General features: G+C 37.2%; 1 protein-coding gene across 4 annotated transcripts in view; it reads left to right on the top strand.

Moving 5' to 3' along the window:
* LOC102171502 (RUN domain-containing protein 3B) overlaps positions 1-23,755 on the top strand; it is a 176,280-nt gene that overhangs the window by 75,798 nt on the left and 76,727 nt on the right. For all 4 annotated transcript variants that reach the window (XM_018047304.1, XM_018047301.1, XM_018047302.1 and 1 more), the window contains 3 exons: positions 4,835-4,920; positions 16,543-16,632; positions 18,374-18,454. In XM_018047304.1, the coding sequence (XP_017902793.1) occupies positions 4,835-4,920; positions 16,543-16,632; positions 18,374-18,454 (257 nt within the window). The remainder of the gene's footprint in view (positions 1-4,834; positions 4,921-16,542; positions 16,633-18,373; positions 18,455-23,755) is intronic.

Raw genomic sequence — 23,755 nt, 5'->3', positions numbered from 1 at the left:
ACGTATCAGAACCTGAGCACCAATCTTGCGTTTTAAACAGTGTGTAACTCAGTAGGCTTGGGACCAAAACTACAATCTTCATTTTTGACTCCTATTTAAGAAACCAGATCATTCTGATTATACTTTTAGGGCTATGTGAACATTTTAAATAGTGGAAGGCAGGATGCCCTGTGGCGCAATGATTGATTCAGTCCAGAGACATTCTCTAAATTGATTGATTGAATCAGGATTGCCTGTGTCTTCGTATCGCTGTGCAGCTGAGATTCACATTGTAGAAACTTGCTGCCACAAGAGATGTGAACTTAGTCACCGTAATCTGAGACCTGTAAAATGTAGACATTCCCTTTCTTTGCTTAGTCTGTGACTAGTTGAGCTCGTTTTTCAGGGCCTATTCATAGCCTGTCAGTGAAATAGAATATTTGAATTGAAGACTGTGACTCTAATCTTTACATCTCAGCCATATTTGCAGCTCTTCTTTCTGCAGTACACAAGGGATCTTCCCTGGCAGTCCAGTGGTTACCACTCTGTTTCCACTGCAGAGGGCATGGGTTTGATCCCTGGTCAGGGAATGAAGATCCCACAGGCCCACCAGTGCAGCCAAAAATAAAAAGTATGCAGGAATAAAAATATGCAGGAATTAGGGACATAGGATTTCTGTACATCAGCTTATTTCATATCAGGCTAGAATTAGCTTTCTGAGAAAAATAACTTCATATCAACAGGTACCTATTTTGCTTGCTTCTGAACTTATCCATCTTCCCTATTTGCTAATGTGGGCCAGTTACTTGTAAGCATGATATTAATACATGATTTAACAGAAGGTCCATTGTATTGGATCCTTAGTTACTATTGTTGTTCGTGTTGCAGATATTTCCATTGGATTTTCTTAGAATCCCAGCTGATTTCAAGTTCAAGATTGCCTTCTTCCCCTTTAGTCATTCTCTGGCCTGAAAGTATGAACTCTCTACTGTCATTGAGTTCTTCCTTCTTCCTGGATGTCTTGTGTGAATTTTCTTTTTCTTTGGTTTTAAGAGCGTTCTTATTAAAATTCTTATTTAAGGATGTGTTAGGCTTTCCTAATTTATGGTTGCTTACCCTATGTATTCCTTCTATTCAGTATAAATGTAACATATTATAACTTCTGAATATACTAATCACATCAATGCATCTCTCCAGCTGATAAATTTTTATTGAGCACCTATTCTGTGACAGAACTGTGAGTGTAGCCCTTAATACATTCTGATGATTTATGTCCCTAATTCTGCCTACTTTTTCCTGGTCTCTTCTTCTTCTTACTTTTTCCTTGTTCAGAAGCTTACCTTGTTGTGCTTTGTCCTAGATGGTGGTTAGCCAGATTTTCTACTGAAAGAGGCAGAGGCAGAGAGAGAGGGTGTTAATCACAGATACACCAGAGTTACCAAATACTGGAACTTTACAGTAAGATACAGTATTGCAAAGAGGCCACTTTTATGTTCATTTTCTCTTATTGATTCATAATTTCCCTCCTCTTTTAACTACCACTCCCCTTTTCCTATCGCTAGTTCTTTACTGTGATGGCCCCAAACCTGGAAGTGAAACAAATTGAAGGGGCCCTGTAAACACTCCAGGCTTTCGAGACCCCAGAAAGGCTGTTCCTTGGGAGTTAGGGAAATTCAGATGAAAACCAGCATCCCAAAAACCTAAAAGTGGTGCTCTTAAGTGGTACAAAGTGGTTTTCAAATACACTTGTCTACCATAAGAAAAGTAAATCTACTCTAGAGAAAAGTAGCATTAGAGTTGCTGCAAATTTTCTTCCACAATGTCTAATATTTAATAAAAAATCACCAAGCATATCAGGAAACAAGGTTAAATGAACAAAACTAAGAAATGTAAAAAATTGAAACAGACCTATGGGAGATGCAGATAATGGACTATTAAGTAATTATAATATGAAGAAGATATAAATAAAGATTAATACTAGAGAACTGGAGTTTATAAGAAAATCAAAATAGGAAACTACAAAATATTCAGTCTTAATGAGCTTTACAATAATCGATCATTTGCTAAGTTGTATTGCACATCAATGAATTTCAGAGGATTGAAATATAAACAAATATAATGTTTTCTAACCACAGTAGAATCCATAACAAAGAGTTAACTAGGCTTATATAAGTTGAAGTTGAGAAGAATTTCTAAATAACTCGCGAATGAAAGAAGAAATTGCACATGAAATGAAAACATACTTAGTAATGATGAAAATATATAAAAATTGTACTTAAAGGAGAATAGATAAGTTTAAGTAGGCTTTTATGTATTTTAAGAAAAAGGCAGAAAATCGGTTATCAAAGCTTTCATCTCAAGAAACTTTTTAAAAAAGTAATAAACCCAAAGTAGGAGGAAAGAAGTAATGAAGAATAAAAGTTCAAATAAACAATTGTACACTATAAGAAAATCAACAAAACCAGACGTTGGTGTTTTAAAAAAGATTAATATAATTGATAAGTTTCTAGCAAGGCTACTAGAAGGAAAAAAAGAGAGGTTATAAATTACCCATATCTGTAATGAAGAAGTGTGAACCCCACAGACTGTACAAACATTAAAAATCCCTAGAAGGTACGAATAACTTCACACCTGTAAATTAAAAAATTTAAATGAAATGGGCAAATTCTTTGAAAAACACCACTTATAAAAACTAACACAGAAAGGAAGAAAACTAAGTATTCTGATGTCTGCTAAAGAAATTGACTCTCTGGTTTAAACTCGTCCCCTTACCAGCCCATTTTTAAATGGACTTATTTTTCTTAGAGATTTGTAAGAATTCTTTGCATTTTACAGACGAGAGTCTTTTGTCAGTTACATATAATGCAGATACTTTTGTCCACTCCGTGATTCGTCTTTTTATTCTCTTACATAGTTGTAGTCCACCCCCTGAAACAGGGAAGGTAGGGGGTATGGATCGTAATTCTATTAGGTCGGTCAGTTTGGTGGTGAGATGAGTCCCCTGCCTTCTCGTTGTGTCTGTTTTGTTTCCTCATATAGTAAGGTAGGGACAGTATTGTAACTGACACAGTTCTCAGGAGGGTTAAATATCTTAATGTGTCTAATACAGAGGCAAGCTTTTATTAATTACATTCTTCAGGAGTGTTGACTACTTTTATTAATTTTTTTCCCAAAAACCTTTAGTGGCAAACAGGCTAATATTTGTGTCTCCCAAACAATAACAACAACCTACAGTGGTTCACCATTACCTAACTGATGTAGTCTAAAATCTTATACCTGCTTTTCAGCTTTTCCCTGTTAATGATTCCAACAAGCTTTAAATATTCTGTTGCTTTTGTTGAAAGAAAAGAAACCGTTAAAATTCAGCACCATTTATTACGACAGTGTAACAGAATTGCACAACGTCCAAAGACAGGAAACTAGGTGTAGCCCAGCTTTGTATGGCTTGAAATGGATAAATCAGGAAGCAAGGCTTTCCCCCTCGTTTCTTATCTAACAATAGCACACTTTCTCTCCAGGGCAACTTTCCCTGCTTCTGTGTGAGGATGTAGCTTTTTGATTCAAGCCACTACTGCTAGTCTGTCTTTTCGATGAAATTTTAAGAAACTTGAGACTGAGGGCTGTTGTGTGCCTCTTCCCTTCCTCTGTTCCAATCAGCTACAGCTAACTGTAGGTTCCCCTAGGCTTACTCAGCAGAAGCAGGTGACTGAGCACAAGGGCAAGCTAAGGGGTTTTGAGGTTGGTGGGCAGATTGACTGGCGTGCTAAGCCACGCCCATGTCATTCCTTTATTTCCAAACAGTACAGCAGTTTCTAGCCTGCCAGGTTTTGCCACTGTCTGGATTAACTTGTTTTCAATCCTTCCTGTCCAACAGTTTGAGGAAATCACTAGAACTGTAGATATTTCTGTAAGTGTAGGCATTTCAGTGCTTTTTTTCTATACTGGTAGTTGGTAGTTGGTAGTTGACCATCATATTGGTTAGTTTCACTTTATTCTTAGCTACTGTTACAGTGGTTTGATTTTTTATATAGTCAATCTTAATAGATTTTTCTGGAGAGGTGTGAAAGGGTTGAGTGAAATGAACATAATAGGATTATAAAATTCTCACTAATGAGTATTCTTTCATTCTAAACAAAAAGTTCAGAATAAATGCTTTGGCTTATGAAGAAAACTTTACTGACTCGTCCCAACTACTGAATGCTGTTACCCCTTTTCAAAAGTAAGATTATTCATATTTTGTTAGAATTGTGTATTTCTGTCATTTTATTCTAGTATATGCTTCTGGGATATTTTTTATTGTGTTTTTGCTTTTTCTGGTTTAAATTTCTGGTAATATCTTTTAGAATGCTCTGGAGGCACCAAATTCAGTGACTCATGATTTGGATAAATGATAAATAATGAAATTTGGTTCATTATTTGTTGTGTAAACTTCCCTCTGGAAAGACTAAACAAGTGGTGTGAGGATTATTTTTATTAATGAGAATGGACTCTTTCCTCTTGTTTTATAAGGGGACTCATTTCAATTAGTGTGTTGATTTGGACACTGAAGTAAAGAGATGAGTCTTGTGATTTCCTTATATAATTCACAAGAAGTCTCTAACCCAAGTAACTCAATTTTGATGGTTCTGTCCCTTCAGAAGCTAGAAAATTAATCGGACATGCTCTACCCTACACCTTTAGAGAAACAAAGTATATACTATATATAATTAAAATTTATCTCATCTTATCAAATACACATTTTGAGTGAGTTATTCTTTGCATGTTAAAATGCTTATATTTTTGATGACATAGTGAACACAAAATTTTTTAATTTCTAATTTTTTCTTTATGTTTGATTCTTTCTTCTTCCTTTTAGGGTAGAGCCTGGATCAGAGTAGCACTCATGGAAAAACATTTGTCTGAATACATCTCTACAGCTCTGAGAGACTTCAAAACAACCAGGTTTAAAAGTCCTTTTAATTTTCAAATATATATTAAGAGAGTCACCTGAAGACTTAGAAGTAAAAATAGAATAAAGACTTATTTGTTTTTCAAGTCCTCACCTATTTTATTTCCCCTTTTTATATGTCTCAGATAAGTCTACTGTCTTCTCAGGGAAATACAGTTTTTCAACTAAACATACTTCCACGTTGGTTTACCTTTTCAGGCCTCATTATGCCTGGAATATCTTTTTTCTGAAAAGTTTTGATTCTTGCTTTTTCAGCACTTGAAGTTTCATTCTCACCACAGACTTTTCCTATTGCTTTCTTCCTCTTTCCACACCACCACCACAACATTTATTTTATTCACTTCTTTAATTCTTATATAATTAATGATTGCTCAGTTGTGTTTTTGGGGCAGTCTATACCAATGTTCTCCTTAGGCTGTATAGATTTATGAGATGGTACATTGTGCAAAACAGGATTTTTATTAACTTTTTATGACGATTCTTCCTGGAAAAGGGAAGGGCTACTCATTCCAGTATTCTGGCCTGGAGAATTTCAGGGACTGTAAAGTCCATGGGGTTGCAATGAGTCAGACACGACTGATTGACTTTCACTTTATGATGATAGAGAAAAGGTTCATATAAGGACAACAGTCATGCCCACTCAGCTCTGCCCTGCTAATCTATATTTAAGGCTTTTGTTAAAGCAATCACTTTTTTCCATTTCAAAAGTATTTGTAAATGAAAATATTAAATAATTTCAGTATCCTGCATATGTATTGTTCAGTATAGTAGCCACTAACCACATGCCACCGAGTAAATTAAAATAGAAATTAAATTACTGCATCAGTTCTTTAGTTGCTTTATCACACTTTAGGTGTTCACTGGCCCTTTGTGGTTCATGGCTACCAAATTGGACAGCACGGATGCAAAACAGTGCTTCATGGCAGAAGGTTCTATCAGGCAGCACTGACTTCGACACTTAAATTACCATACATATTTCTACCTTGTTAATCATGTTTCTGAAGGAAGAGAGTGACTGTAGGCCAGTTTTGACAGAAAATTAGGCGTGTATACACAGAAATCATATATCTAAAATCTTAATTTGCATGTCCTGATGGCATGTTTGACATTTTGGATTTTGAGAAAATCCGGGTCTTTAATGTGACACATTGTTTTAGCTGACTAGCTGGTACAGATGACAGTATCTTTGCTTAGGTGTTGCCTACATCCGTTGGGTCATCAAAAAAGCAAGAGAATTCCAGAAAAACATCTATTTCTGCTTTATTGACTGTGCCAAAGCCTTTGACTGTGAGGATCACAATAAACTGTGGAAAATTCTGAAAGAGATGGGAATACCAGACCACCTTACCTGCCTCTTGAGAAATCTGTATGCAGGTCAAGAGGCAACAGTTAAAACTGGACATGGAACAACAGACTAATTGGGAAAGGAGTACGTCAAGACTGTATATTGTCACCCTGCTTATTTAACTTATATGTATAGAGTACTTCATGAAAAATGCTGGGCTGGAGGAAGCACAAGCTGGAATCAAGGTTGCTGGGAGAAATATCAATAACCTCAGATACGCAGATGACACCACAATTAAGAAAGAAAGTGGAGAAGCTTCTTGATGAAAGTGAAAGAGGAGAGTGAAAAAGTTGGCTTAAAGCTCAACATTCAGAAAACTAAGATCATGGCATCTGGTCCCATCACTTCATGGCAAATAGATGAGAAAACAGTGGAAATACACATTCTTGTCATCTCCTTTCCTCAGAGTCACTCTTCATCCTTGTCTGGCCTCTGCCTCTACCACTCCACCAAAGATGATTTTTAAAAGAAAACCAATAATGCACAAGCTACCCAAATGTAATGAACATCTCTCTGTCCCCATTGTACTCCGCAGTCCAGCTGAAAGAGTTGAAACCTTCTTCTTTCTTGAAAAACCTCTTTTTTTTTTACCTACATAACACTCCTGGCTTTTCTGTCTCCCTCTATACTCGCTCCTTCTCAGGCTTCTTTTGCTGTTCACAGCTTCTTTGTGCTCAGTCTTCTGTTGTCTGCTGTTCTTTCTCTCCTCACAACTGCACTTGTCTCTGGAGATTTTAAAAAAAAATTATTTTTAATTGAAGGCTAATTGCTTCACAATATTGTGTGGGTTTATGCAATACACAGTACAAATCAGCCATAGGTATACATAATGTCCCCTCTCTCCTGAACCTCCCTTCCACCTCCCATCCCATCCCACCTTCTAGGTTGTCACAGACCCCACTTTAAGTTCCCTGAGTCATTCAGCAAATTCCCACTATCTATTTTACATAAAGTGTTTATGTTTCCGTAGTACTCTGTCCATTCATCCCATCCCCTCTTTCCCCTGACCCCACGTCCATAAGTCTGTTTTCTGCATCTGCATTTCCATTCAGTTCAGTTCAGTTGCTCAGTCATGTCCAACTCTTTGCGACCCCATGAATTGCAGCACACCAGGCCTCCCTGTCCATTACCAACTCCTGGAGTTTACCCAGACCCATGTCCATCAAGTTGGTGATGCCATCCAGCCATCTCATCCTCTTTAGTTCCCTTCTCCTCCTGCCCCCAATCCCTCCCAGCATCAGGGTCTTTTCCAATGAGTCAACTCTTCGCATGAGGTGGGCAAAGTATTGGAGTTTCAGCTTCAGCATCAGTCCTTCCAATGAACACCCAGGACTGATCTCCTTTAGGATGGACTGGTTGGATCTCCTTGCAGTCCAAGGGACTCTCAAGAGTCTTCTCCAACACCACAGTTCAAAAGCATCGATTATTCGGCGCTTAGTTTTCTTCACAGTCCAACTCTGACATCCATATGTGACCACTGGAAAAACCATAGCCTTGACTAGATGGACCTTTGTTGGCAAAGTAATGTCTTCTGCTGTGAAGACCTACAAGACCTTTTAGAACTAACGCCCAAAAAAGATGTCCTTTTCATTATAGGGAGCTGGAATGCAAAAGTAGGAAGTCAAGAAACATCTGGAGTAACAGGCAAATTTGGCCTTGGAGTATGGAATGAAGCAGGGCAAAGACTAATAGAGTTTGCCAAGAGAATGCGCTGGTCATAGCAAACACCCTCTTCCAACAACACAAGAGAAGACTATACATGGACATCACCAGATGGTCAACCCCAAAATCGGAGTGATTATATTCTTTGCAGACAAAGATAGAGAAGCTCTATGCAGTCAGCAAAAATAAGACCAGGAGCTGACTGTGGCTCAGATCATGAAGTGCTTATTGCCAAATTCAGACTTAAATTGAAGAAAGTAGTGAAAACCACTAGACCATTCAGGTATGACCTCAATCAAATCCCTTATGATTATACAGTGCAAGTGAGAAATGGATTTAAGGGACTAGATCTGATAGAGTGCCTGATGAACTATGGATGGAGGTTCGTGACATTGTACAGGAGACAGGAATCAAAACCATCCCCATGGAAAAGAAATGCAAAAAGCAAAATGGCTGTCTGAGGAGGCCTTACAAATAGCTGTGAAAAGAAGAGAAAAGGAAAGATACAAGCATCTGAATGCAGAGGTCCAAAGAATAGCAAGGAGAGATAAGAAAGCCTTCCTCAGTGATCAATGCAAAGAAATAGAGGAAGACAACAAAATGAGAAAGACTAGAGATCTCTTCAAGAAAATTAGAGATACCAAGGGAACACTTCATGCATCTCCATTGCTGCTACTGCTACTGCTGCTGCTAAGTTGCTTCAGTCGTGTCTGACTCCGTGTGACCCCATAGATGGCAGCCCACCAGGCTCCCCTGTCCCTGAGATTCTCCAGGCAAGAACACTGGAGTGGGTTGCCATTTCCTTCTCCAATGCATGCAAGTGAAAAGTGAAAGTGAAGTCGCTCAGTCGTGTCTGACTCTTAGCGACCCCATGGACTACAGCCTACCAGGCTCCTCCGTCCATGGGATTTTCCAGGCAAGAGTACTGGAGTGGGGTGCCACTGCCTTCTCCATTTTTGCTGCCCTGCAAATAGGTTCATCAGTACCATCCTTCTAGATTCCATATATATGTGGTAATATATGGTATTTGTTTTCTCTTTCTGACTTACTTGACTCTGTTTCATAGGCTCTAGGTTCATCCACCTTATTAGAACTGACTCAAAAGCATTCCTTTTTATGACTGAGTAATATTCCATTGTATATGTGTACCACAGGTTCTTTATCTGTTCATCTGTTGATGGAAATCTAGGTTGCTTGCATGTACCAACTTTTATAAATAGTGCTGCAGTGAACATTGGGATACGTGTGTCTTTTCTAGTTATGGTTTCTTCAGAGTATATGCCCAATAGTAGAATTGTTGGGTCATATGGTAGTTTTATTCCTAGTTTTTTTAAGGTATCTCCATACTTCTTCCATAGTGGTTGTATCAATTTACATTCCCACCGACAATGCAAGAGGGTTTTTCCCTTTTCTCCACTTCCTCTCCAGCATTTATTGTTTGTAGACTTTTTTTTTTTTTTTTTAAATGATGGCCATTCTGACCAGTGTGATGTGATATCTCATTGTATCTCTGGAGTTTTAAGTACCACCTGGGTGGTCATGACACCACATTTAAATCTCTAGTTCAGATTTTTTGATTCTTCTCCTGTCTAACCCTGTGCACCCCATTCTTGAAAGTCGTTTCATTGCCTTACCTAAATGGCCGTTGAAGTCAAAATCTAAATTCATATTTGATTCCTTTTTCTCCTTCATTCATTACAGCCATTCCATTAACAAGTATTTTTCCTATTTCCAGAATCTATTTCGAATCTACCCGTTTACTTTTATCATTATGGCTGCAGTAGTAATGTGTACCTCTCTCATCTCTTGCCTATATCCTCCCTTGTTAGCCTCCCGACTGAGATTCCAGTTTCCCCTCTGCCAGTGACCACCCAGCATCCAGCCAGTCTTCTTAAAAAGTATTGTAAAAGGGATCCTGTCAATTCCTCCATTAAACATTGAAATGCTTTCTCATTACTTTAGCCAGCTGGCTCTGCAAACACATTTCCTGGAGTCAGATCCTGGTTTCACCACTTTCTAGCTGTGGAATCATGGGTAAATTTCTTACTCCCTCTGTGGCATAAAAATTGTTGAAGTTAAGCAAGATAATTCATGTAAAGCACTTATAACTATGCCTGGTGCTCAGTACATGTTCACAATTATTAATGTTATATGGCCTCCAAAGCCCTGTTTTCAGACTTCTTTGGCCCAAGGTCCCAGAATAAACACTTACTCGAGGATATCTTTCCTAATGCCCTTCTTCAAAGTTGGATTCATCTTTACTTTTTCTCCACCTCAACAACCTAGTTCCTCATTTTATACTGCTTGCCATCTCTGATTGTCTCTTTCTTCTGTTTATTGCCTGTCCTCTCCCCTAGACTGTAAGTTTCATAAAGAGGGGTCATGTTTACCTTCTTTATCATTTTATCTCTCATACGTAACACAGTTCTTGCTACATGATGTATTTGTTGATAAAATAGAGAATCCTACATTCTTAGCAAGACTGTTTGGAGATTGACTTTTTAGGCTATCTTTTCTTTCTGATTCAGCTTGTCGTTGAATAGAATAGGTCTAAAACACATTTCTTTGTAATGCTATAATTTGTTTTGTATGTCATGAGGGAGAATCTTATCTACCCCCACTTCAAGCTTCTTAAATAAAGACTAAACTGAGGAAGAGAACAAGATATTGATAATGGAATTTCTTTGGCTTATAAAATAAGCTTTCTCATATTTGAGTATTGCACTTTTAGTGTATAGAATAACTTATGACTCTCAAAATAAATTTTGAAGCATGATATTGTTCAGTATCAACATCATCTATTCTGGTGGTTCACTTCCCATCCAAAGGATATTTGTTACTGAAATACCTGAAAGGTTTTAAAATAGTCCTTCAGAATAAGCACTAAAGATGGCATTGTAGACGTATTTCAGTTGGAATTAAATTATATGTGTTGAGAAAAAGATTATTATTCTTATTTGAGTGTTATTTTAAGTACCTTTCTAGTGTCTAGTATTTTTCTAGTCAACATACAAATAATTGGAAAGAGTACACCTGATAGAAAGTGGGGACTTTTCTTACAGATCACAGTAATATCAAATAGTTGCTGACAATTTTCCTTTGTTTCTAAAACACAAAACTTGAAAGATACAGTCGAACATATAACTCTTTAAATAGAAGTTTTAAGCTTATTTTTCATGTTGCTACTTTTAATATTTATAATCCATTTTTGCAAGCCAATATGCTATTTTGGTTTAGATCCTCCTCATAAAATATTTTCCTTAGAACAAAAAATATTTTCAACAAAAGGGACGTTTTTTTTAGTGTATACCTTACTATTATTAGTCATCTTAGCCTTTACTCTTGGCTCATTGGTTACATAACCTTGGTTATATAAGCAAGCTTTATTAATGTTCCAATTTTTCTGTGAGATAAAATGAAGAGATTGAAAGTTTACAGTCTTTAGAAGTCTTTGAAAATATTGATAACAAAAATAAAAATTTCAGTCAGAATTATTGATATATTGGCTTGATTAAGGGAATAAAACAATTTTTTGTAATAGCTTCTGCCTCTTTAATACACATGGATGACTTGTATCTTTGATTAGATGATAGTATATCAAATGTCAAGTGACATAAAATAGCAATAGCATATTATAAATGAAACCTAAATGTTGATAGATTTCTTTAAGTGCATTTATTTATTTTCTTAATCAGATCTAATAGTGAAAAGTTCAACATACAATGGGCAGTTCTCTTAACTAGCCTTTCCTCTTCTGTTTGTCCTCCCCTCCCGTCTGCTACAGTAAAGGCATATTAAATCAGGTCTATGTAATATTATATTTCAGATATGGTTTTAAGTGGAATTAATTGATTTCACATTTAGTGTATTATATGACAGTGACAGTGAAAGTCACTCAGTCGTGTCCGACTCTTTGCAACCCCGTGGACTGTAGTCCATGGAATTCTCCAGGTCAGAATACTGGAGTGGGTAGCCTTTCCCTTCTCCAGTAGATGGTCCTGCCCCGGGAATCAAGTCGGGGTCTCCTGCCTTGCAGGTTGATTCTTTACCAACTGAGCTATCAGGGAAGCCCCTAGGTTAGCTTAAAAAATCAATAGTAAAACAAAGGCCAGAAAAACTCAGTAAAACAAAATGATATATAAAACATAGGGTATATAAATTACCTTTAAGCTTGCTTAAAAATGGCTCTAAAACCATTTATCTTTGTTTTAGGTATTTTTCATTCGTTCCTAGTATAATATTAACGTTGGAAAGCAAGCAAAAATAGTTTTGATGTGACTCTTGGAATGTACTTTTAAACATGATGAGCTCAAGGTGGCAAATAAAAATAGACCTATTCTCATATAGGGAAGTACTGGGAATTATGGGTGATCGCTGATGTCAAATGCCAGAATAAATGCATGTGTCCCGTAGGAAGTGGTGGTCTAGAACCATTGGAATCATAGTTCTTCAAGGAGTTGATCAAATAGTCTGTCAACAGCCAATTTAGCCATTGAGGCAGTGACAAAATCTCAGATGGTTCAGTTCAGTTCAGTCGCTCAGTCGTGTCTGACTCTTTGCGACCCCATGAATTGCAGCACGCCAGACCTCCCTGTCCATCACCAACTCCCGGAGTTCATTCAGACTCACGTCCATCGAGTCCGTGATGCCATCCAGCCATCTCATCCTCTGTCGTCCCCTTCTCCTCCTGCCCCCAATCCCTCCCAGCATCAGAGTCTTTTCCAATGAGTCAACTCTTCACATGAGGTGGCCAAAGTACTGGAGTTTCAGCTTTAGCATCATTCCTTCCAAAGAAATCCCAGGGCTGATCTCCTTCAGAATGGACTGGTTGGATCTCCTTATAGTCCAAGGGACTCTCAAGAGTCTTCTCCAACGCCACAGTTCAAAAGCATCAATTCTTCAGTGCTCAGCCTTCTTCACAGTCCAACTCTCACATCCACACATGACCACAGGAAAAACCATAGCCTTGACTAGCCGGACCTTAGTCGGCAAAGTAATGTCTCTGCTTTTGAATATGCTGTCTAGGTTGGTCATAACTTTTCTTCCAAGGAGTAAGCATCTTTTAATTTCATGGCTGCAATCACCATCTGCAGTGATTTTGGAGCCCCCCAAAATAAAGTCTGACACTGTTTCCACTGTTTCCCCATCTATTTCCCATGAAGTGATGGGACCAGATGTCATGATCTTCGTTTTCTGAATGTTGAGCTTTAAGCCAACTTTTTCGCTCTCCTCTTTCACTTTCATCAAGAGGCTTTTTAGCTCCTCTTCACTCTCTGCCACAAGGGTGGTGTCATCTCCATATGTGAGGTTATTGATATTTCTCCCAGCAATCTTGATTCCAGCTTGTGCTTCTTCCAGTCCAGCGTTTCTCATGATGTACTCTGCATAGAAGTTAAATAAGCAGGATGACAATATACAGCCTTGACGTACTCCTTTTCCTATTTGGAACCAGTCTGTTGTTCCATGTCCAGTTCTAACTGTTGCTTCCTGACCTGCATACAGATTTCTCAAGAGGCAGGTCAGGTGGTCTGGTATTCCCATCTCTTTCAGAATTTTCCACAGTTTATTGTGATCCACACAGTCAACGGCTTTGGCATAGTCAATAAAGCAGAAATAGATGTTTTTCTGGAACTCTCTTGCTTTTTCCATGATCCAGCGGATGTTGGCAATTTGATCTCTAGTTCCTCTGCCTTTTCTAAAACCAGCTTGAACATCAGGAAGTTCATGGTTCACGTATTGTTGAAGCCTGGCTTGGAGAATTTTGAGCATTACTTTACTAGTATGTGAGATGAGTGCAGTTGTGTGGTAGTTTGAGCATTCTTTGGCATTGCCTTTCTTTGGGATTAGTTTTGTCTAAATATCTTTACCATTTTGTGGAACACCTCAGTTGAATATGTAGGAATTTCTTCCAGTTATTTTACTGATCTTTGTTAGGCTGAAACTTTAAGTTTTTCTCTTTATGTAAATGGTAACTATTCATTTGCATTTTCAAGAAATGTAAATTTACATAGTTCGAAGAAAGAGCATCTAATCCAAGCTAGTCTTCCCATCACGTTTGTTTGTATCCTTACATCTGTCAGAGGGTAAATAGTTATATTTTCCTTTGTACTTTTTATTCATGTAAAATTTCTTACAGACCATAACAGGGGTTAAATTCTCTTTAAACATTTTTATTTTACAGGAAGTATCATGGTTCAGTAGAAAAGATGTAGAACTTAAGTAAAAATTGGTTTTCTTCCTTGATAAGTTTATCAACATCATCTTGGGCAAACTGTTTAAACCTGTCTCTCTTCTTGATAATGAAATTGAAATGAATGACAATTGCTTCTGTATTTATTTGATCAGCTTTGCAAGTATCAAACAATATGATTATAAAAGTGTTTGGTAAACTGTGGACTGTTCAGAATTGATGATAGTAATATAAGAATATAGGCTTTATACGCAGTCTTTATAAGCTCTGCTGCTCCTGCTAAGTCGCTTCAGTTGTGTCCGACTCTGTGCCACCCCAAAGACAGCAACCCCAGGCCCCTCCATCCATGGGATTTTCCAGGCAAGAGTACTGGAGTGGGTTGCCATTGCCTTCTCCGCTTTATAAGCTCAAGAATATAGAAAAGAGCAAGACAAATTTCATTTACTAAGATGCTTTCCTTTTAGTTAGTGGGATTATAGAGTAGTGTTCCTTGCCATTGTGTAACATAAAGGCTTATAACAATTTTATTATCCTTGTTACTGAACATAAGCAAGTTTTTGATACTATTTGAAAATGAATTCAATAATCTTTAGATTCTTTTGTGGAAAAATACCTTAAGCCCATATTAAATGATATTTTTCCAAAATATTTACTTTAAATATTTAAAAATAAACTTTAATATTATAAAAATTAACATTAACCAAAACAGAAGGCTTTACAAGAATTAACAAAGATAGATTCATATTTACATTTTGTCAGAGTTACAGTGAGCACTTTCTTTTTTGTATGCAGCCACCTAGGTAGCCCATCTGCCCTATTAGTATTGTAATGTTAAAGGTTAGCATCAGTTCAGTTCAGTTCGGTCGCTCAGTAGTGTCCGACTCTTTGCGACCCCATGAATCGCAGCACACCAGGCCTCCCTGTTCATCACCATCTCCTGGAGTTCACTCAGACTCACGTCCATTGAGTCAGTGATGCCATCCAGCCATCTCATCCTTGGTCGTCCCCTTCTCCTCCTGCCCCCAATCCCTCCCAGCATCAGAGTCTTTTCCAATGAGTCAACTCTTCACATGAGGTGGCCAAAGTACTGGAGCTTCAGGTTTATTTTATTTTCTTTTAGTTTTTGATATTTACAATCTATTATATGTATTCATAGGGGTGAATTCTTAATCTCAGTCTATTTTTTTTTTAGTTTTTTATTTTTTTAATTTTAAAATCTTTAATTCTTACATGTGTTCCCAAACATGAACCCCCTCCCACCTCCCTCCCCATAACATCTCTGTGGGTCATCTCCATTCAGGTTTAGAATCATTCCTTCCAAAGAAATCCCAGGGCTGATCTCCTTCAGAATGGGCTGGTTGGATCTCCTTGCAGTCCAAGGGACTCTCAAGAGTCTTCTGCAACACCACAGTTCAAAAGCATCAATTCTTCAGCGCTCAGCCTTCTTCACAGTCCGACTCTCACATCCATACATGACCACAGGAAAAACCATAGCCTTGACTAGCCGGACCTTAGTCGGCAAAGTAATGTCTCTGCTTTTGAATATGCTGTCTAGGTTGATCATAACTTTTCTTCCAAGGAGTAAGCATCTTTTAATTTCATGGCTGCAGTCACCATCTGCAGTGATTTTGGGGCCCCCCAAATATAAAGTCTGACACTGTTTCCACTGTTTCCCCATCTGTTTCCCATGAAGTGATGGGACTGGATGCCATGATCTTCGTTTTCTGAATGTTGAGCTTTAAGCCAACTTTTTCGCTCTCCTCTTTCACTTTCATCAAGAGGCTTTTTAGCTCCTCTTCACTTTCTGCCATAAGGGTGGTGTCATCTGCATATGTGAGGTTATTGATATTTCTCCCTGCAATCTTGATTCCAGCTTGTGTTTCTTCCAGTCCAGTGTTTCTCATGATGTACTCTGCATAGAAGTTAAATAAGCAGGGTGACAAGGTTAGCATAAATTACTATTAATCACATCTTCCTAGTTCTTAGTTTGGTTAATAACCTTTGGAATTACAGAAAAAAAATGTATGTTTGTGTTTGTTCTGTGTATAGTAATAGAAAATAATCTGCATAGTTTTGAAAGGAGACCAGTTTAAATGACTGTTTACCACCTTTCAGTTTACATATATATTGCTTCAGTCTTGGAAAAATGCTAGATACTGTAGGCCTGCTAAAGGAGTCACTTTGAAGATTCTTTTTAAGAGAGATATAAACACTTATAATGACTTTTTCCCTTGTTACAATTTCAGCTTTTTTTTTATTCTGCTAAGTATGTGCACGATTTAAGTGATCTAGGTATGTTCTTGTTTTGACAAATTAAATAAATTTTAGTTCTTTCTACTCTAGCTTGGACTTTAACTGATTCCTGTAGCTGAAGCTTCAGTCTGTTTTTAATACATATTCACCCATTTCATTTTTTAGGAGATTTTATGAAGATGGAGCAATTGTCTTGGGTGAGGAAGCAAATATGCTTGCTGGCATGCTCCTTGGACTCAATGCTATTGATTTCAGGTACTTCATCTAACTGTATGTATTCTGATTTAAAATTATTCTACCTCATAATAGATTCTGCTTATCATTCTTTTCTTTCAGTTTTCTAAGTAAAGCATGCAGTTGGATATTGATTTGATTTGTGTTTTTCCCTTTATAATGAGATCAGTTTTATAAATAGGTTTGCTCTAAAAAAAGAGGCTGTCTTAAACTTAAGGAATTAACTGACGAAACTTATTTGCTTTCTGGCTTGGGAAAAAGAAAGCTTGGACCACATCCCCGCCGACCAGAAAAATCATATATTCTGGTAGCACTGAAGGAAGGTTTTAGATCGTATCTCTTAGTATTTTTCCACTACTGTTTTAAAATGAAAAATGTACTAATATTGATTCATAGCCAGAAAGATTTTCATTTTCTCATGTGGTGAGATAAAGAGGATCTTGACATTCTGTCTTAGATGCCTTATGTTTCTTATTTTGTTTCTGGAGTATTAAAAACTTTGTTAATATTTGCTTTTATTATCAACAAGGTGAGTTGATTCCAAACTAAGATTGTAAGCACTGAAAATGGACATTCTAAGTTCTCCGTAGGTTGTTGGGAGCATCCTTCTGCATTTCATTTATTGATCTAAGATTTTACATTGTACTAAAAGTGAAAGGTTTGTCTATAATAAGAATTCAAACCTGAGAATTAAGGATTATATTTTCATTGAAATATATCACTTAAAAATTCACTGTTAACAAATAAGCATAAAACTTAAAAATCTGCTTTTAGGTCTTGAACTAAAAAATAATGCTCTCGAAAAAGAGACTGTCTTAAACTTAAGAAATTAACTGAGGAAGGGTTAATTCAGTCAATTCCTTAAGTTCCTCAGTTTCACTCATGTTACTTTTTTCTAGTAAGTCACTTCTTTTTCAAAATACTTTTCTCTTTATAACTTTCCTCAATTTGAAATTTGATAAAGTGGGATTAGGTTAACTAACTTAATTGTTTAGGATGAACGTGGTGAATACAGCATGAAGGCTGTCTTCATGATTTCTCTAAGGGTGTTAACTTTTTACCGTATGCTGCTGGCTCTGTCTAAATCCGTTACAATTATTTTTTGGTTGAAAACAAAACTGGGATAATAATATAAACTCTTGGTTTGTTGTAGCCCATTGATATTGTGGAGAAAGCAAATATCTTACTGACACATTAGTAATGTTTTGAAAATGAAGGAAATCCCATATGTGGCCACTTTGATTTTCTCCTTATTCAAGTCTGGAAAAATACATCCTGTACCCTTGATATTAATATATTAGAGTATGTTAGCAGGAAAACTTCCCAGAGGAACCAGAAGGTAGTAGTTCATATATGAAGATTTTTCTAATCAGTCAGACTTTCTTAGGAAATATTCAGTGTTACCTGAGAATTTCTATGTAAATGAGAACAACTCTTCATATGAAAATACTCCAGTGACGTCTTTGAAGTCAAATAAAGACCAAGATAAAATGAACTATATAAATAGTATTTGTACAGACTTCTCAGTAAACTTTACTTTTGCATGATGTGTGTATGTAATAGTGTTATTTATTTTTGTAAGCCCTTAATATTGAAGGTAGAATTGTCTTTATTGAGGTGATTATAACAAGCCACATTTAAATTACAAATAAAAAATTCATCTTTTTATCATTGATGAAACAAATGTTTCTATCAAGAGATTGTTTATAATACTGCGATTTAAATTTTTATGTATTAATATATTTATTGTCTGTTGTCTTAGCTTCTGCCTAAAGGGAGAAAGATTGGATGGCAACCTTCCTGCTGTAATAGACTATATACCATATTTGAGGTTTACCCAAAGGTATTTGATATTTTGTAATCTTAATTTATAGTTGAATGTCTTCTATATTCATCTGATTAAAATGACCTTTTATAGAACATTTATTTTCGTACCAGAAATCATTCAAAAATATAAATTCCAGTTGTATTTTTAGTACATATATATATAGTTTTTATATAATTATAATCATGGCATAAATATAGTTTTTAAAAACAGCATCTATTTTTACTTCTGTAGTTAATATAATAACCTTAATAGCTCTATACTAGTCCATTGAGATTTCAAAACTATAATTCATTACTTAGATTGGTTTTCATGTTATCTCCATTAAAATTAAAATAATAATGAACATTTTTGTGCAAATAATTTTATTTTGTTTCTTTTGTGAATTTATAGAATTATTTAGGTAAGTGCAATGAAAAATTTTGTGACTCTTAAAGTCTGTTCTTAGAGTTGTATCAATTTATCCTACTACCAACATTGTGTGAGAGTTAAAGGTTTCCTACAATCTCATCGGTATTAAAAATTAATCAGATGAAATCTAAAAGTTTTCTTAAGATCTGCTTTCATAATTTATTTCCTGAGTAATTATATACTTCTGAAATATTATGATCAGGCAAAAACTGTAAGGGAGAGAGAGAGAGTAATATATGTCTGTAAGTAATAGATGTATGTGTGTACATACACGGAAGATGCATTTATTGAGTGCTAAGGCAGGAAAGGCAGAGGAACCAGAGATCAAATTGCCAGCATCTGCTGGATATTTGGAAAAACAAGAGAGTTCCAGAAAAACATTTATTTCTGCTTTATTGACTATCACAATAAACTGTGGAAAATTCTTCAAGAGATGGGAATACCAGACCACCTGACCTGCCTCTTGAGAAATCTGTATGCAGGTCAGGAAGCAACAGTTAGAACTGCTCGTGGAACAACAGACTGGTTCCAAATAGGAATAGGAGTACGTCAAGGCTGTATATTGTCACCCTGCTTATTTAACTTCTATGCAGAGTACATCATGAGAAATGCTGGGCTGGATGAAGCATTAAGCTGGAATCAAGATTGTTTGGAGAAATATAATAAGCTTAGATATGCAGAAGATACCACCCTTATGGCAGAAAATGAAGAAGAACTAAGGAGCCTCTTATTGAAAGTGAAAGAGGAGAATGAAAAAGTTGGATTAAAGCTCAGCATTCAGAAGACAAAGATCATGGCATCTGGTCTCATCACTTCATGGCAAATAGATGAAGAAACAGTGGAAACAGTGTCAGACTTTGTTTTTTGGGGCTCCAAAATCACTGCAGATGGTGATTGCAGCCATGAAATTAAAAGACCTCTTACTCCTTGGAAGAAAAGTTATCACCAACCTAGACAGCATATTAAAAAGCAGAGTCGTTACTTTGCCAACAAAGGTCCATCTAGTCAAGGCAATGTTTTTCCAGTAGTCATGTATGGATGTAAGAGTTGGACTATAAAGAAAGCTGCTGCTGCTGCTGCTGCTGCTGCTGCTGCTGCTGCTGCTGCTGCTGCTGCTAAGTCGCTTAAGTCGTGTCTGACTCTGTGCAACCCCATAGACAGCAGCCCACTAGGCTCCCCCATCCCTGGGGTTCTCCAGGCAAGAATACTGGAGTGGGTTGCCATTTCCTTCTCCAATAAAGAAAGCTGAGTGCCAAAGAATTAATGCTTTTGAACTGTGCCGTTGGATAAGATTCTTGAGAGTCCCTCAGACTGCAAGGAGATCCAACCAGTCCATCCTAAAGGAGACCAGTCCTGAATATTCATTGGAAGGACTGATGTTGAAGCTGAAACTCCAATACTTTGGCCACCTGATGCGAAGAGCTGACTCATTGGAAAAGACCCTGATGCTGGGAAAGATTGAAGGCAAGAGGAGAAGGGGATGACAGAGGATGAGATGGGTGGATGGCATCACTGACTCAATGGACACGAGTTTGAGTAATCGCCGGGAGTTGGTGATGGACAGGGAGGCCTGGCATGCTGCAGTCATGGGGTCGCAAAGAGTCAGACACGACTGAGCAATTGAACTGAACTGAAGGCAGGAAAAAATCTTTCCTAGGTTTCTTCCTAGATGTCAAGAGTATAGGAACTCTGTAAACTTCCATAAAGGTATACAATCCTTGTACCCAAAATAATCACTGTCTAGTAAGAGAAGTCACTATGATTTCAGAGCTAGGAGTGTGAAGATTTTTTAGATGAAGGAGAAGGAGGAATAGAGTATTGTGGTACAAAGATTTCTAACTTAAGTAAGGATCCCTTGGGAAACGGATAATTCTGTTACATTAGATCTAGAAAAGAAACACCAAGATGCAGGCATGAAATTATCACCTTTTGGGGATTTATTGGATTATAGGACACTTTGTGGAGATAACTAACAGTTCAAAATAATACTAGTAAATATGAGTAATACTATTTATTAGATGTTTATCAGTGCTTAAGTGCTTTATTTAAGCACTTAAGTAAAGTGCTTTACTTTATGTGTTAAGTGCTTTACTTCTGTTAACTCATTAATCTCCTCAAAAATCAGTGAGGTCGGCACCACTGTCCTTATTTTTAAGTGAAGAACTGAAACACAGAGAGGTTAAGTAGCTTGTCCACAGACACAGCAGATTTGTGCAGAGTGGGCCACAGATCTGAAATTAGAGAGCAAAATGACTGTTTGGAGACAAGAGTTTGGTCATCAGTGTGCAGATAGAAAGGCAGTTTTTAGTGATCTAGGAAATTTAAATTAAAATATGAAGATAACCATAAATGCAAATGTTCCTTTCTTCTTAAATAAGAGAAGGTAGTGATTATTACAGTGCTTTTAAAAAGATGAAGTCATGGAACCTTCTCACCTGGTACCCTCAGAATGAATTTAATGATGTGTATTCTGTGTCTCCAGCTGCTTAGTCACCATTTGTCCAGTTTTTTTTTTTTTTGCAATTTCCTCTTTCTATGCAGTAATCCAAATACATATTTATTCCTTTGTAGTCATTATATAACAGAGGACTCCTGCCATCTTGTTATATAAAGGATACAAGAACAAGAAGAGAAATAATCAATTCAACCTAGTCATAACCCAGCTAGCATTACTGACCATGAAGGTTTTCTTTTTAGAAAGATTTAAACTATCCTAATAGTCATAAAGAACCAATATTTTAAAAATTGAATGACTTCCACCCAAATGTACCTGTATTAGACACAGTTTAAAAAATTCTATTTGATGTCTAATTATAAGAGTCTCAGTTCAGTTTAGTTGCTCAGTCATGTTCGATTCTTTCTGACCCCATGGACTGCAGCAACCCAGGCTTCCTTGTCCATCACCAACTCCCAGTGTTTACTCAAACTCATGTCCATTGAGTTGGTGATGCCATCCAAGCATCTCACCCTCTGTTGTCCCCTTCTCCTCCTGCCTTCAATCTTTCCTAGCATCAAGGTCTTTTCAAATGAGTCAGTACTTCACATCAGTGGCCAAAGGATTGGAGTTTCAGCTTCAACATCAGTCCTTCCATTGAATATTCAGGACTGATTTCCTTTAGGATGGACTGGTTGGATCTCCTTGCAGTCTAAGGGACTCTCAAGAGTCTTCTCCAACACCACAGTTGAAAAGCATTAATTCTTCGGCACTCAGCTTTCTTTATAGTCCAACTCTCATATCCATACATGACTACTGGAAAAACCATAGCCTTGACTAGATGGACCTTTGTTGGCAAAATATCTCTGCTTTTTAATATGCTGTCTAAGTTGGTGATAACTTTTCTTCCTAGGAGTAAGTGTCTTTTTATTTCATGGCTGCAGTCACCATCAGCTGTGATTTTGGAGCCCCCAAACATACAGTCTGCCACTGTTTCCACTGTTTATTCATCTATTTGCCATGAAGTGATGGGACTGGAGGCCATGATCTGTTCTCTGAATGTTGAGCTTTAAGCCAACTTTTTCACTCTCCTCTTTCACTTTCAACAAGAGGCTCTTTAGTTTTTCTTTGCTTTCTGCCATAAGGGTGGTGTCATCTGCATATCTGAGCTTATTGATATTTCTCCCGATAATCTTGATTCCAGCCTAATGGTTCATCCAGCCCAGCATTTCTCATGATGTACTCTGCATAGAAGTTAAATACGCATGATGACAATATACAGCCTTGACGTACTCCTTTTCCTGTTTGGAAGCAGTCTGTTGTTCCGTGTCCAGTTCTAACTGTTGCTTCTTGACATGCATGCAGATTTCTCAAGAGGCAAGTCTGGTGGTCTGGTATTCCCATCCCTTTAAGAACTTCCCACAGTTTGTTGTGATCCACACAGTCAAAGTTTTTGGCATAGTCAGTAAAGCAGAAGTAGATATTTTCTGGAACCCTCCTGCTTTTTTGATGATCCAATGGATTGGCAATTTGGTCTCTGGTTCCTCTGCCTTTTCTAAATTCAGCTTGAACATCTGGAAGTTCACAGTTCACGTATTGCTGAAGCCTGGCTTGGAGAATTTTGAGCATTAATTACTTTCCTAGCCTGTGAGATGAGTGCAGTTGTGTAGTAGTTTGAGCATTCTTTGGCATTGCCTTTCTTTGGGTTGGAATGAAAACTGACCTTTTCCAGCCTCAGCCACTGCTGAGTTTTCCAAATTTGCTGGCATATTGAGTGCAGCACTTTCACAGCATCATCTTTTAGGATTAGCTCAACTGGAATTCCATCACCTCCACTAGCTTTGTTTGTAGTGATGCTTCCTACGGCCCACTTGACTTCACATTCCAGGATGACTGGCTCTAGGTGAGTGATTACACCATTGTGATTATCTGGGTCATGAAGATCTTTTTTGTACAGTTCTTCTGAGTATTCTTGCCACCTCTTCTTAATGTCTTCTGCTTCTATTAGATCCATACCATTTCTGTCCTTTATTATACCTATCTTTGCATGAAATGTTTCCTTGATATCTCTAATTTTCTTGAAGAGATCTCTAGTCTTTCCCATTCTATTGTTTTCCTTTGTTTCTTTGCATTGTTTACTTAGGAAGGCTTTCTTATCTCTGCTTGCTATTCTTTGGAACTCTGCCTTAAAATGGGTATATCTTTCCTTTTCTCCTTTGCCTTTCACTTCTCTTCTTTTCTCAGCTATTTGTAAGGCCTCCTCAGACAACCATTTTGCCTTTTTGCTTTTCTTTTTCTTGAGGATGGTCTTGATCACTGCCTCCTGTGCATGTCACAAACCTCTGTCCATAGTTCCTCAGGCACTCTGTCTATCAAATCTAATCTCCTGAATCTATTTCTCACTTCTACTGTATAGTCGTAAGGCATTTGATTTAGGTCATACCTGAGTGATCTAGTGGTTTGCCCTACTTTCT

The sequence above is a fragment of the Capra hircus genome, chromosome 4, assembly GCF_001704415.2.
Source record: "Capra hircus breed San Clemente chromosome 4, ASM170441v1, whole genome shotgun sequence".
NCBI lineage: Eukaryota > Metazoa > Chordata > Mammalia > Artiodactyla > Bovidae > Capra > Capra hircus.
The sequence above is the reverse complement of the archived record's forward strand: the minus strand, read 5'-3'. Positions and strand labels throughout refer to the sequence as shown.